Below are 13,879 nucleotides of genomic sequence, written 5' to 3' on the forward strand. Positions count from 1 at the left end.
CACAAATAAAAAAAATAAAAATGAAACAGACAACAAGAGTAATTCAGTGAAGAAAAATGACAATTAAGAAAAACATTTTTTGAATGAAATGAATAAAATTATTATTGAATAAACTTTTCATAAAAAAATCAATGTTTTTATTCTAATCATGGGGAAAAAAAACAAAAGAAAAACATACTAGACAAATGAAAACCACAAAATGTGAAGAAACTACCAAATAAAGTAATTTGAGTGGTTCAGAGGTGATTTGAGATTGTGAATATCCAGAAAAAAAATCAAAGATCTGATGATGAGCCATCATAAAAAATGTGGCTGATGGTGTCACAATTTCGGTGACATGATATTAGACCAAGTTACGACGGTACAAAAACCGTTTGCGCAGTTTCCTCTTAAAGGGACGGTTTTGGATTGCATGTGCTCATGTGACTTCTTGTAACGTGTGTGACAGTAGCAAAGGCTTGCAGCAGTTTCATACATGAAAACCCTTTTTCCAGTTCTGACTTTGAAAAAACATCCAAAACACTAAACAACAAGTACAACATTTACAATGAAGAAGGGACCTGCCGGTCGATTGCCTTCAGCCAGAAAAAACAAAAACAAAAATAAAAAACAAAAATCTCCTTTTGGAAAATTCCTCCCATCATGCCTTCATTTTTTAAAACATTTTTTTTTCTTTTTCTTTTGTTGTTCTTTGCCTCGTGTTTCACCCGATGGTCCACAAACATGCTTGTAGAAGCGAAACACACAAATACGGCAAGTCGAGATGGACGAGAAACACGAGACGGAGGGGCAGAGGGGAGTGACATCATCATTTATCATCACGATTAAGACGAGGGGGTACGAAGAAAAACAGTCGGAGAAACAGTACATGCCAGTTGACGTGGAATCATGCTGACGCAAACGTATACGGAGAATAGTTTGAGCATTTATTCCATCTACTTGATAACCATCTGAAGGCCCATGTGCTAGTGCACACACAGTCCCTAATTAGCAAGACATTTCAGTGCACTATTCGAATGACTGTGTCTTGGCGACCCCCCTCCCCAATCTTTATGACATTTCTGCACCCAAGTAGGGCAACATTGGAATTTAAATGTAGTATTTGTACTTAACCCGTTATTAGCAAAAAACGGCATTGCTGTGCTAATAACAGAGTTGAGGAGGCTAATAGGATGTGACGCAAGCTGACAATCGTGACGAACACGAAACCAGGTCATTGTATCGGTGGATATTAGGCCTTTCAAAATAATAACACCCATAAACATTTTTTTGTGACTTATTTAATCAAAACGTCTGTGTAAGCTCTCAGTCGTACAGGAGTGGTCCATCGATGAAAAGGTTTCTTCAGCCGTCATCTGTACTTCTTTGAAGGTGTCGGACGTTTCGCTTCTTATCCAAGAAACTTCGTCAGCAAACTAAAGTCTTACTGGTAGTTAGGCCCTATATATATATCCCTACTGTGCAGACACGGCGGTGTCGGACTCTGCTATGATAGGACCCTGCTCTCAGGTTGGGGGGAGCAGAGGACTTTTTTTTAACCTAATTGTCGTCAAATTTTGTCATTGAGACAAATGAGTGTCTCAGAAAAAGACTGTCAACATCGCAGGGATAATACGAGTGGGCCTCAATCGGCAGTACATTTGCACCTAAAAGCTCGCAACCACTCATTTGAAGACAATGAGGTTAAATCTTAGCGAAAGAACATAGATGGTTTGAAAGGGAAGTAAAAGAAGCGATTCTTATAAAACAACTAAATCCTTCATTAAACCGGTTTGGTGGGGTGAGGTTCAATTTGTATCGTTCGTACAACAGCTTACTTGGGCAAAATAGGATTAGGAATACTGATGAGGTGATACCGGTAGAAGTGGGGCATTCAGACCAGTCGTTAGTCAGAACAATAGGAACAATCAGCGGAGTGGCAGGGAGTAGTCCTCTGTTCCCCCCCAACCTGAGAGCAGGGACCTATCATAGCAGAGTCCGGCACTGCCATGTCTGGACAGTAGGGATATATATATATACAGTAAAGTCTCGTTATATCGATATTCAAGGGAGTCCGAAAAAATATCGATATAACCGGGACTATCGATATATCCGATATCGATATAACGAGACTTTACTGTATATATATATATATATATATATATATATATATATATATATATATATATATATATATATATATATATATATATATATATATGGCCTAAACCACCGGTAAGACTTTAGTTTGCCAAAGTTTCTTGGATAAGAAGGGAAACATCCGACACGTTCAAAGAAGTACAGATGACGGCTGAAGAAACCTTTTCGTCGATTATTTAATCAAAGAAATTTTCAACTGATTTTTTCATCTGTTTTGTTCCAGTTCTGCTTTTTAGTCAGGCCAAAAATGTTACTTTTGTAACCCTGTAGGTTTAATTGGGTGTCAGTAGGCTAAACATGGTATAAGCAGTGATTAAAAAGTGTTCTAGTCATTTTACTTGAGCATTGAATTGTCTTCCAAGTGAACATACTGTCATACATTGAAGCTATATTGAAGTGGATGTCAAGAGTATCAAATAAGTAATCAAATTGATTTTTCTACAATTTCCTTTTGACTTCAAGACGGCGCAGCGAGAGTGGCTACCTTCACAGCAGCTCCTGTATTTTGTTTTTCTACTTTTCAACTTTGCTGCTGTGAAATGTAAATTTCTCAACTGCATGACTAATAAAGGCTAATCTAATCTAACCTAATCTAGTTCTTTGCAGAATGACTATGTCCAAGTGAAGTTTTATACACCACATGATGACATTGAGGACCTCCCAAAAAAAGTACCGTAATATATTGCACGAGTGTGCAGAATTTTCTGACTCGCGAGGACAAAGAGTGTACTAATGCATCTATCTTAAATTGGATATCAAGGACAGTGACAGGAGCTCAAGCAGTTTTCTGTAGTATTAATTCAGTGGACTACTCGAGCAACTATGCTGCATTGGGAATCTTTTTTTTACACCTACTGTATGACATCCCCACACTGTGGAAAGCTTTGCCAGACTATTTTAGGATACATGTCACTAGTGTGGCAAAACTACAAATGAGCAACAAGTAGAGTTCACAAGAATACTAGTATGTAACACATGCCTTTTAGATAGGCGTAGTAGTGTTCCCTAGAGCAGCACAGGACCTTAGCGATCAGGTTCAAAAGTGTTGTTCAAAAGTGACACGAGTAGCGGGAATATTTTGACTAGTCAGACAATCAATCTATTTGTACATTGAATTGCCTTACTAATGAAAACAAAGAGTATAGTCGATATTAACATGGATATCAAGTATAAAATAAATGCTCAAACGGCTTCCCACACTGTACATCTCGCATATCAATACATTATATCAATTCACGCATTAAATAAAACTCCCCAAAGTATGGTAAAATACATTAAAAAAAACACCAATAAGAGTAGAAAATAATCAGCATAAAAAAATGAAGGTCCCTTTAAGTAATGTGGCTAAACAAAGTCCAAAATTGGACGTTTATGCTATTTTCTCATTCGTGCCTCATAATTCGCTTTGTGTATGTCTATGTGTGTGTGTGTGTGTGTGTGTGTGTGTGTGTGTGTGTGTGTGTGTGTGTGTGTGTGTGTGTGTGTGTGTGTGTGTGTGTGTGTGCAAGCAGACAAGACGACAGGGGTGGGGCGGCGGCATTGAACCCGTGCATCCCCAGCAAACATGCACCATCAACAGGGAGGAACCACAGCGGTCCTTTAGCGGGCCTCCTGCTCTTTCAGTCAAGCTAATTTGTTGTTGTTGTTGTCTGTTTTTCAAAGTGGTTTTGTTGTTTTTATGTTTGTCGATTCCCTCTTTTGACATTGTCATCAATATTGTATTGTGCCCCATTCAGCTTGTAAGTTGTTACCCTCGTTCCAGGCCGGGAAGCTTGCAGGTACGGCAGTGAGTCGACGCTCCACCAAATAGCTTCAAGAGTTGAAGACGAGCTGAGTAAGGACGAACGTCAAAAATAGTCATGACTTTGTAGGAATAGGTTTTAGTATTTTAAATGTCCTGTAAAGCACTTTGTCACAACGGCAGCGGTTATGAAAGTTCTATCTCATGGTGTCAAACTCAAGGCCCGTGGACCAGATCTGGACCGCCAAGTGGTGTTATTTGGCCCGCGAAAGCAAATCATGTGTGTCAACCGTTATATGTACCGAAATGTTAAATTGTAATGTGTCACAAATAATGTTGAGATTTTGCAATATTTTTACCTTATTTAGACTCAGTAGAACAAATATTATAATTGACTCATTTCAAAGTTAGTAATCAATTAACTAATTCGCTGGCATTCCCGAACTTTTTCAGGAATTGAAAAGTGTGACATGGCACGCCATTCCCGAATTTTTTTGGGTTTTGGTTTTCTTGCGGGGAGTGCAGATATAGCGCTGGCCAGACCTCTGGCAATGTTTTTTTCCCTCCCACAAGGGGGCAACATTTGCCTTTTATCCATGTTAGTACTTTGTTACAGATTCAGCTGTTGTTAAAGCGCTATAGAAATCAAGATGTACGTATTGTATTTTGTATAACCGCCCTCATTTCAAGCTCAGATAACTCCAGACCCATATAACTTAGAAACCATAGATTCTCTTCTTCTTTTAGAAAAAAAAGTTAATTCCTAACGCTGCATTGAATGTTTATGTAGTGCTAAAACTCAACATTCTGTGGTTTCTGCAATTTGAGTGAAAATGACAAAAACCCTGGAAATCACTGGAGCGGACACATTTTTGAACATTGTCTGGCAGTGAATGACTTGGTTTCACTGTTACAATGGCCCTCCAATTGAAGACATAACTCCAAATTGTCCCATGACTAAAATGAGTTTGACACCACTGCTCTAAGACGCTTATAAATGAAATGTATTACAATCATTACTATTATTATTATTATTATTATTATTATTATTAAATTAATGTAGCCACAAGGGGGCACAAGCCAGTGTCTTATTGTGCCGGTCCCAAGCCCGGATAAATACAGAGGGTTGTGTCAGGAAGCGCATCCGACGTAAAAAAAATTGCCAAAACAAATATGCGAATCAAACCTATGAATCCCATACCGGATCGGTCGAGGCCCGGGTTAACAACGGCCGCCATTGGTTGGATTATTATTATTATTAAATTGAGCTGTATTGTATTGCATTTTCTTTAGTGGAGCTTCATCTAGAGCAGGGGTGTCCAAAGTCACTCCTCGAGGGCCGCCGTCTTGCCTGTTTTGCAGCTCTCCCAGGAGCAACGCACCTGATTCAAATCATCGGGACCATTTTGATGCTGCTTCAGAGCTGGCTGATGAGCTGATCATTTGAATGAGGTGTGTTGCTCCTCGGAGAGCTGCAAAACAGGCAGGACAGCGGCCCTCGAGGACCAACTTTGGACACCCCTGCTCTAAAGGCTGCATAACGCAACCGCAGCCACTAATGCATCTTCACAGAAACAATGAATAGAACCATAAATTAAGCAGCCTGACACTATTTCCTTTCTTGTGATGTAACCCCCAAGAGGAAAACAAATGCTGGTAATCAACAGAAGTTGCGCATATGTCGCCCATACCACGCGTGGCGTTCACTGTAGCAGCGCGGCGGGAGCTCCCGAGCAGTGGAAGTGGACGTTGAGCCACTTGGCGTCGCGGCGCTGCCACACCCGCGTCTCTTCCGACTGGCAGGAACGCGGGTGGCCCTGCGCGTCCATGTATTGCGTCAGGCGGATGTAAGCGATGCACGCCGCATCCTCGCCCATCATGTGCACGTGAGGGTTCAGGATGGTGGTGTGCACCGGCTTGCTGTTCTTACTCAACACTGATCGGAGAGAAGGAAGCAGATGGAGGGCTAGGTTAGTTTCATCAAGTCAGAGGGTAGCATGAAATCATTACATGCAAAATACATGCAAAGATGATGAGAACAATATTACTAAATTATAATTGCTTTTTGAAATAGTAGCAGGGAGGATTTATGTATGTATTTACTGGAGTCTGTGGAGTTTATTTAATTAAGGAATTTAAAAAATGTATTTATTATTACAGTAAAGTCTCGTTATATCGATATTCAAGGGAGTCCGAAAAAATATCGATATAACCGGGACTATCGATATATCCGACCCTGTTTGCATGTAATTTTCTCCGTGCGTGCATAGAAATAGTATCGATATAACCGGGACTATCGATATATCCGATATCGATATAATGAGACTTTACTGTATATATATAATTTTTAATGATAATAATTATATAATAATATTATATAATTATAATAATTATTATATTTTTTTTCATACTTTTTTGAAAAAACTTGAAGTCGGAAATAATTTAAATGCATATAATTAAATATACAAAAAAGAGAAAGAAATCAGACATTACAAATACAACCACCAATCGAGTACTATTATGATTACATTTGACAACATTGACATTTGTATTCACTGAGAAATTGATTTTTTTTAATTTGCTTGTTATGTCATAAAAAAAAATAGTATTACATGTATTGGATTGTATTTTTTATTATGACTAATGATGTTATTGCTTTAGCATCGAAAAGTTAAAGAAAAAAAACTTTAAGTTAAAAAAAAAATCAGTCAACACATTCCAAATTTATTTATATTTAGAAATAAGAAAAAAAGAAATGAAATCATTAGGAAGATTTTTTTTAATGATGCCCATAAAGGTTATTTAAAAGGCAAATATATATATATATATATATATATATATATATATATATATATATATATATATATATATATAGAGAGAGAGAGAGAGAGAGAGAGAGAGAGAGAGAGAGAGAGAGAGAGAGAGAGAGAGAGAGAGAGAGAGAGAGAGAGAGAGAGAGAGAGAGAGAGAGAGAGAGAGAGAGAGAGAGAGAGAGAGAGAGAGAGAGAGAGAGAGAGAGAGAGAGAGAGAGAGAGAGAGAGAGAGAGAGAGAGAGAGAGAGAGAGATTTTGAGATACTTTTGTGTTAATTTTATTTCATTTATCTTCCGTTGCCACATTGAATAATCAAGACAGTCCACAAACAACGTGTGTTTCAATTATGAAGGAGTATCCAACATTGTGATCGACGAGTATAAACGAGGAGCAAAAAGTAAAACGTACAGTTGTCAAAGTAGAACTTGTGGAAGTCCATGCCCTCCACCAGATTCCCCAAAGCTTCTGGCTCAAAGGAGGTCAAGCCTGGATCACAGATTCTCCTGTCACGTGACAACAAAAATGATACAGGAAACTTCACGGACACTATCGGAGCGTATTTTTGCACTCAAATAGCATAGGCGGACATTGTATGCATCCAGCAGTATCCTCAACGTAAATTTACTCCCATTTAAATGATGTTTCATCTGACAGAGGTTGTACAATAACAGGTCAACCGGTGTCATAAACATGAATTTTGTTTCAAATTTGGAGATAAACCCATAATCGTAAAAAGAACACAAAAAAAACATACGTGTAAGCTTCAAAGTCGCCATTGTTGATGGCTTCAATCAGCTGCTCGGTCATCTTGATGATCTCTTGTTTGCGCCCTGAAAGCAGACAAACAGGAATTCAAAAACTTTCCAAAGCACAACAAAACGAAATTAGAGATGTGGAAACAGAAACAGCCAACAAAGAATATTTTCGACACAAAAAAAACACAAAAGTTAAGATGCTAAAACAAGAAGTTAATGACATTGAAACAAAGAAAAAGACAAATTCATCTCTAGTTTTTATGGGTAACAATATCATTCAAGGATGATACTTTTTCGATTCGATTCAGAGGAATTACGATTGAATTTGATATCATCTGGTTTTTGTCACGTTTCTTAATATTTCCCAAAATATAAAAGCTCACCAGAGCCCCAAATATTCAAGTTAATTCAACTTAACCAGAAAACAAACGAACAGCATCTAAACAATTTATAGAAATGTATATACAGTAAGTATAGTGTGCATCTTTCAATGATTCAAAACCCCAAATCAATTAGAAGTTACACACCCTAAAGCGCCTAAACAGTAAATTAAAGACTACAAAACACATGAACGGGAGTTCAAATAGCTTAAAATATGCGTTGACCAAAGGTGTCATCATCATTTCACCGATTTATTGGAAAACGAGAAGCGACACATCCAGCATGATCGATTTTTGTGGGCTGCTGAAAGTCCCGAGACGAATGTCTGCAAAAGGTCCTGAGTGCCACGAGGTGGCAGCAGAGGACTGGAACGTGTCATTCAAGAGGAGGTGATTGATGGAGAGGACAAAGTGGTTGGGACTTGGGAAGTGGTCAGGGGGTGTTGGTGTGGGGAGGGGTGTAATGATTCTCGGTTGGTGTGAGGGATGTGAGGTTATCACAGCATATTTTCCAGTGTCACGATTTAGTCAATTTTAATGAGTTAGAAGTAAAAGTCTCAGATTAGGAATTCAGCACTAAAACTCAGTAACATCCTCATCACACGCTTTACAATGTTTCACATTCGCTAATGCTAACATATTAGCATTTACCACTAGAGAAGAAACCTGTCATCATCTTGTCCTGTCATGTAAGGGTTTCTTCCTCGTCAGGGAACACACACAAGATCTCCCAGGCAATTTTCTTTCATGACGTGCTTTGTCAGCCCTGGACTTTTTCTAAGAAGATCAGGAGGTCCTGAGACTAATTACAGGATTAAGTGACAGTGCCACCATGTGCCGTTCAGGCACGACACCACACACATGCTAATGTGGCCAGGTCACGGACAAGAGCGTCTGCATTGATACTGGAAATACCCCCCCCCCCCAAAAAAAAAAAAAAAAAAAAAGTATGGATATTATAAGATAGTGCTTGCATATTTATAACTCATTTACTGCCTACAATGTGCAAAAATGGGTCCACTTGAGTGTCAGGGTTTTTGTCATTTTCACTGAAATTGCAGGACTCACAGAATATTGAGTTTTAGGACTAAATACACATTCAAGTCAGCGTAAGAAACCTTAGAAACTCTCTTCTTTCATCAAAAAAAAAGAGTTAATTCCTAAATTATATGGGTCTGTGGTTATCCGAGCTGGAAATGGGGTGGCTGTACAAAATACAATTCAATATACACATTTTGATTTATATAGCGCTTGAACAACAGAAGCTGAAGCTGTAACAAAGCGCTAACATGGACAAAAGGCAAATGCTGCCCCCTGGTACAGTATAAAATCACAGTATTTAATCGAAAACAATTTGCTGACTGTGGCAAAATATAACTTTTGTTTCTATATAACATGCATCCATTTTCAAATCTGCTTGTCTCTCACAAGGGTTGCACGCTGGCATGCTGGAGCCAATCGCAGCTGTCCTCGGACAATCGGCTGAACTGGTTGCAAGCCAAATTACATGAACAAGCTTTTATGCAAACAATCTCACCTAGAGGCAGTTTAGAATGTTTCCTACATTAATCTGCCATGCATGTTTATGTAATGTGGGAGCAAAGCTGAGAACCTGGGAGAAAATCCACACAGGCACGGGTGGACATGCAAACTCTAACCAGGAGTCAGAATCGAACTCTGCACTGCGAGGCGGACATGCTAACCAGTCGCACAATGGAAGTCAATGGAACCGCTGATAAAACTAAATAACTGTCTGTTATGCAAAAGGAAACCAAATTGTTGATTGACAAGACAGCACATTTGAGTTCCAACTGAGAGACTGGATCCCATCCGGAGTGGGTGCTGTTGTTTTGGCTAGCAACGTCATTTGAGAATTGATGAGAGAGAAACAGCATGCTGAGAAGGTGAAAGTGGACAAGTTACCTTTCCTACCTTTCATCTCCTCCTCTTCGGCATTGTTGCAACTCTCCGTTGAGCCCTGCCGGGAGAACAACACCAAATGCTTGACAAAGAGATTTAAAAACAAAAACAAAAAAAACACCATACAAAACAAACCTGATGAATGGACAAATGGACACACAAAGAACGAAGACCTCTCGGAAGCACAAATCAGCCACGGTCGTGTTCAAGTATATGTTTGATGGACTGTATGATAACATATATTATATATATTTGTGTATATGTTTTGATTTCAAGGCTCTAGAAAAATATTTATTGAACCTGTGCAATGTCCGAGCATATTGTCACTGCCCTTTTAAAAATATGTTTGTCCATTTTTGGGATTGTTTACATTAATGGAATACCTGAACTGCGTACACCTCATGAACATAATTTGTTTTAAACAATGACAAAATTGACGTGTCTATCACAGGACAAAAATGAACATGTGTTTATCACAGGACAGTGATGATAGAAAAATTTAGCTGACCAATTGTGGTGTATTATCTTTCAGGTTTAATACGGGGTAAAAACAAAGAAATTATGATCTGGCTACTTTGTAATATGTAAATAGTCTTCTTAGTCTCCGTATTTTTATTACTTTAGGTAATACATTTTATGGAATTGTTTAATGAGAAAAAATATATATATTTATATTTTTTGAGTATACTAAGAATTCTACAATACACAGAAAATATTTATTCCTGATTTTTAAGCTTTTTACATGACTATTTTCAATTTGATTTTATAATTTTTATTAAATATTAATGAGTCCTATGAGGTATTTTTTAAATATACATACAAATATTGTATAAAATATATTTATTCTATTTTATTACTATTTTATTATTTTATTACTAATTCAAGCGTCTTACCTTGGTACCCTCAGTTGGGTTGTGCACGACAGTGGTCTGCGTATCCTGGCGAGAGGTAGGAAACACTTTACCATGCAGGGATGAATGATGGATGGATGAAGGTCAAGTGGCCAGTGAATAACAGGGCATTCCATGACAACATACACATCGCAAAAAAAAGAAAGAAAAGAAACGACAACAGCACACGGTTTGCTCCCTGGCGAAATGGGAGTGCCTTTCTATTCCATATCTCCTCTTCCTCCAGTCATCGACGTCAAAACAACAAGATGTGTGTGTTTTTGAACGCTAATGGCACAAAGATATGCAAGGATGGAGGACGACCATCAGAACATGAATGAAACATCATGAAAAGCGACACGTGGCTCAAGCGTCTTTGCCTGGGGAAGACTTATTAAAAGACGTATCAAGACAGACAACCGGATGAACAAATAGACAGCGAGCGATCGGGCGAGCGACAAGGGCTCAACATCTCACCATCAAACAAACACTCGAACTGGACTTCCTTTTCTGACAAGACAGCGATGAAGAGGGGGAGGAAAATAAAGGAGCGAGACAATCATAATCAAAACTAAGAAGCGGGCACATTTTAGCGCACAAAGGCGGAGAAAAAGCTGAGTGCTTAAATAAATTGTGAGCCATTGAGAAGAAAAAAAAGTCTCAAAGCATTCAGGTCATGAAAGTATTCAGGTGCAGCGCAATAAATTAGAAAAAGGTCATTTATTTCAGTCATTTCATTTTAAAAATATAGATTACTTCAAGCCAGTTCCTTTTTAGAAATTGTTTAGAATTTTTTTTTCCAATGAAAGACACGGGACTGTGATGACCACGAATAATAATAATAATAATAATAATAATAATAATAATATTTCATTTATAAGAGCCTTTCAAAACTCTCAAGGTCACTTAAAAGTCACAGGCTTAATTTTCCTATGGGTAAGCAGCGGCAGCCACACGCGCCAGCGTTCACTCAACCCGAAAGTAACTCAAATACAGTGATACCTAGGCTTACAAACTCAATTGGTTCCCAGACAGTGTGTAAGGTGAAAAGTGTGTATCCCAAAAATTAATTTCCCGTGGGAAACCATTAAAATGAGAATAATATGTCCCTAAGTCCCCATAAAACATCATCTTCTACTTTATAATTTTCTAAGCCTTAAAACTACACAAAATAAATAAATACAAAAGCGGAAGGATGAAGGCGCCGCTGCCTCCACTTGATGCCAAAGACAGTCAAACAATTAATTTCTTTACTTAACAGCCAAAATCCGTGAATAGCTGACAATTGGTATGTGCTCGAAAAAAATATTAGAATGGTTTGCTTTAAAACTTTTATTTAGATATATATTTACTTTTACCTAAATATTTTATGAATCATATATTTTTTCAGGGGTTATGATGCCATGCCCGGAAGCAAAAATGTGTACATCTGCGAATAATTGACGATTGTTGTAATCGTCATGGTTTAAAAAAAAAAAAAAAAAAGCAAATACGCTGGGGAATCAAAAAAAAATTAAAAAAAAAATAGCCGCACAAAATATTTAAAGCACAACAAAGTGGTGGATTTTACTGAATTACATTACTCAGATATTGTTCAATAAATCCAATACGACGGAGAGCTAATTTTGTTTTTTCTCTACAAGTTGCACGTGCAGGTTTTGAATCCCTATTTAAGTCTTTTGGCGCCAACCCTTTAAATAACGCTGACTCTCGATTGCATGCACAAACATTAAGTGGGACTAAGCTGGCTTCAGCAAAAACATAAAACAATACGACCAAGTAAAATCTGTGCACGTCTGAGAATATGAACGAAAAATAGAAAGTCACTGAAGGTTATTAATACCAAGTGAGCTCGGGGGAAACATACCTTCACGCCGTCCGACTTTTTATTTAAGAGTGTTTTGCAAGCTGTAACACAGAAAGGATAGGCATTAAGTCAAAATGTTCTGAAACAACAATAAAAGAAAAAACACACAAACAAACAAACATACAAAATTAGGCTAATGAAATGATGCTAGAATGGAAGTGACACAGAAAAGAGTCTGTCTTAAAATATACGTACAGTGATACCTCAGCGTACGAATGCTTCAGCTCACAAACATTTCGCCTCACGAACATTAAATTCGCGAGCATATAGTCTTGGCTGACAAACTAGCTTTCAGCGGACGAACCAAACCACACAGGTGGCTGGCGGACTAGTTTTCGGCAGAAGAACACCAAACCACAAGGTTGAAAAGCACCATGGCGGCCGGCGGACTAGTTTTCGTCACCTACATTCTTTGAGTGCGGACATGGTTTGTTATCGAGTGTACTTTTACTATTATGGGACCGAAAAAGACCCCACCACAAGCTAGTGTTAAGCCGAAGAGGACATCAAAGAAAATTACGATAGAGCAGAAGAAGATCATCGAAAAACACGAACGAGGTGTGCGTTTGTGTGACTTAGCGTCCCAGTACCAGTACGCTAAGTCGACCATTGCGACGTGTGGATAAGGGATTTTCTGCATTATCTAAGAAACAGTCTCAGGCAATAGAAGAGGTTGAAAACTTTGGATTAATGAAAAGCAGCTAGCAGGGGACAGTGTGAGTGAGGGTATTATCACCAAGAAAGAATGGCAACTTCACTGGGATATCATCAAGAGACAACTACATCAACAACCATCACAAAGGTAAATAAAACGACTTTATTTTACAGTACAGTTTATTTCTTTAATTACAATACAATAGCACATTTATTATACATAAAATAAGGTATATTTTGTGTAGTTTTAAGGCTTATTTAGTAGAAAATTAGGTTTTATAGGAAACTGGGAATGGATTATTCTCATTTGTATGGTTTCTTATTTGGAAGACAAACTTTTCGCTTTACACGCACTTTCTGGGAACCAATTAAGTTACTAAGCGGAGGTATCACTGTATTATATTTTAAAGGGTTCCCAAAGTATAACACAGCAACAAGATTTACTGAGAAACCCCCCCCCCTGGAATTAAATGACATCCATATATTCTAACGGCACAAAATTGCGTGCGCAAAAAAAAAAAAAAAAACAATAAATAAAAAGCTCTGAAAGACCCATGCCTGAAATTGAACAAGTCAAACATTTTGAATTGAAGCTGTCATTTTACGCCATACACCAGCGCTGGAACATTTCATAAACAGCCTGTTGCTGATTTGACCAACGGTCAACCTACGCACAGTGTAAATTTTTATTTTTATTATTCTTTGTTTTTACTGTTTTCA

The 13,879-nt window shown here is 38.0% G+C and overlaps 1 protein-coding gene across 12 annotated transcripts in view; it reads right to left on the reverse strand.

Annotated features, from left to right (window-relative positions):
• Positions 1 to 3,567: 3,567 nt before the first annotated feature.
• The window catches only part of LOC148889213 (calcium/calmodulin-dependent protein kinase type II subunit gamma), a 30,909-nt gene continuing 20,597 nt past the window's right edge, over positions 3,568 to 13,879 (reverse strand). For 3 of the 12 annotated variants that reach the window (XM_089011650.1, XM_089011647.1, XM_089011642.1), the window contains 7 exons: positions 12,506 to 12,546; positions 10,642 to 10,686; positions 9,761 to 9,806; positions 7,448 to 7,523; positions 7,102 to 7,196; positions 5,572 to 5,816; positions 3,568 to 3,969 (listed from right to left, as the gene is read on the reverse strand). In XM_089011650.1, the coding sequence (XP_088867776.1) occupies positions 5,584 to 5,816; positions 7,102 to 7,196; positions 7,448 to 7,523; positions 9,761 to 9,806; positions 10,642 to 10,686; positions 12,506 to 12,546 (536 nt within the window). In that variant the 3' untranslated portion in view covers positions 3,568 to 3,969; positions 5,572 to 5,583. Of the gene's footprint in view, positions 3,970 to 5,571; positions 5,817 to 7,101; positions 7,197 to 7,447; positions 7,524 to 9,751; positions 9,807 to 10,641; positions 10,687 to 11,115; positions 11,149 to 12,505; positions 12,547 to 13,879 lie in introns of all 12 variants that reach the window. The other 9 variants (XM_089011649.1, XM_089011645.1, XM_089011641.1 and 6 more) reach the window with 4 other exon arrangements.

Source organism: Hippocampus bargibanti, linkage group LG13 (genome assembly GCF_051943395.1).
Source record: "Hippocampus bargibanti isolate YZ-2025 linkage group LG13, ASM5194339v1, whole genome shotgun sequence".
Taxonomy (NCBI): domain Eukaryota; kingdom Metazoa; phylum Chordata; class Actinopteri; order Syngnathiformes; family Syngnathidae; genus Hippocampus; species Hippocampus bargibanti.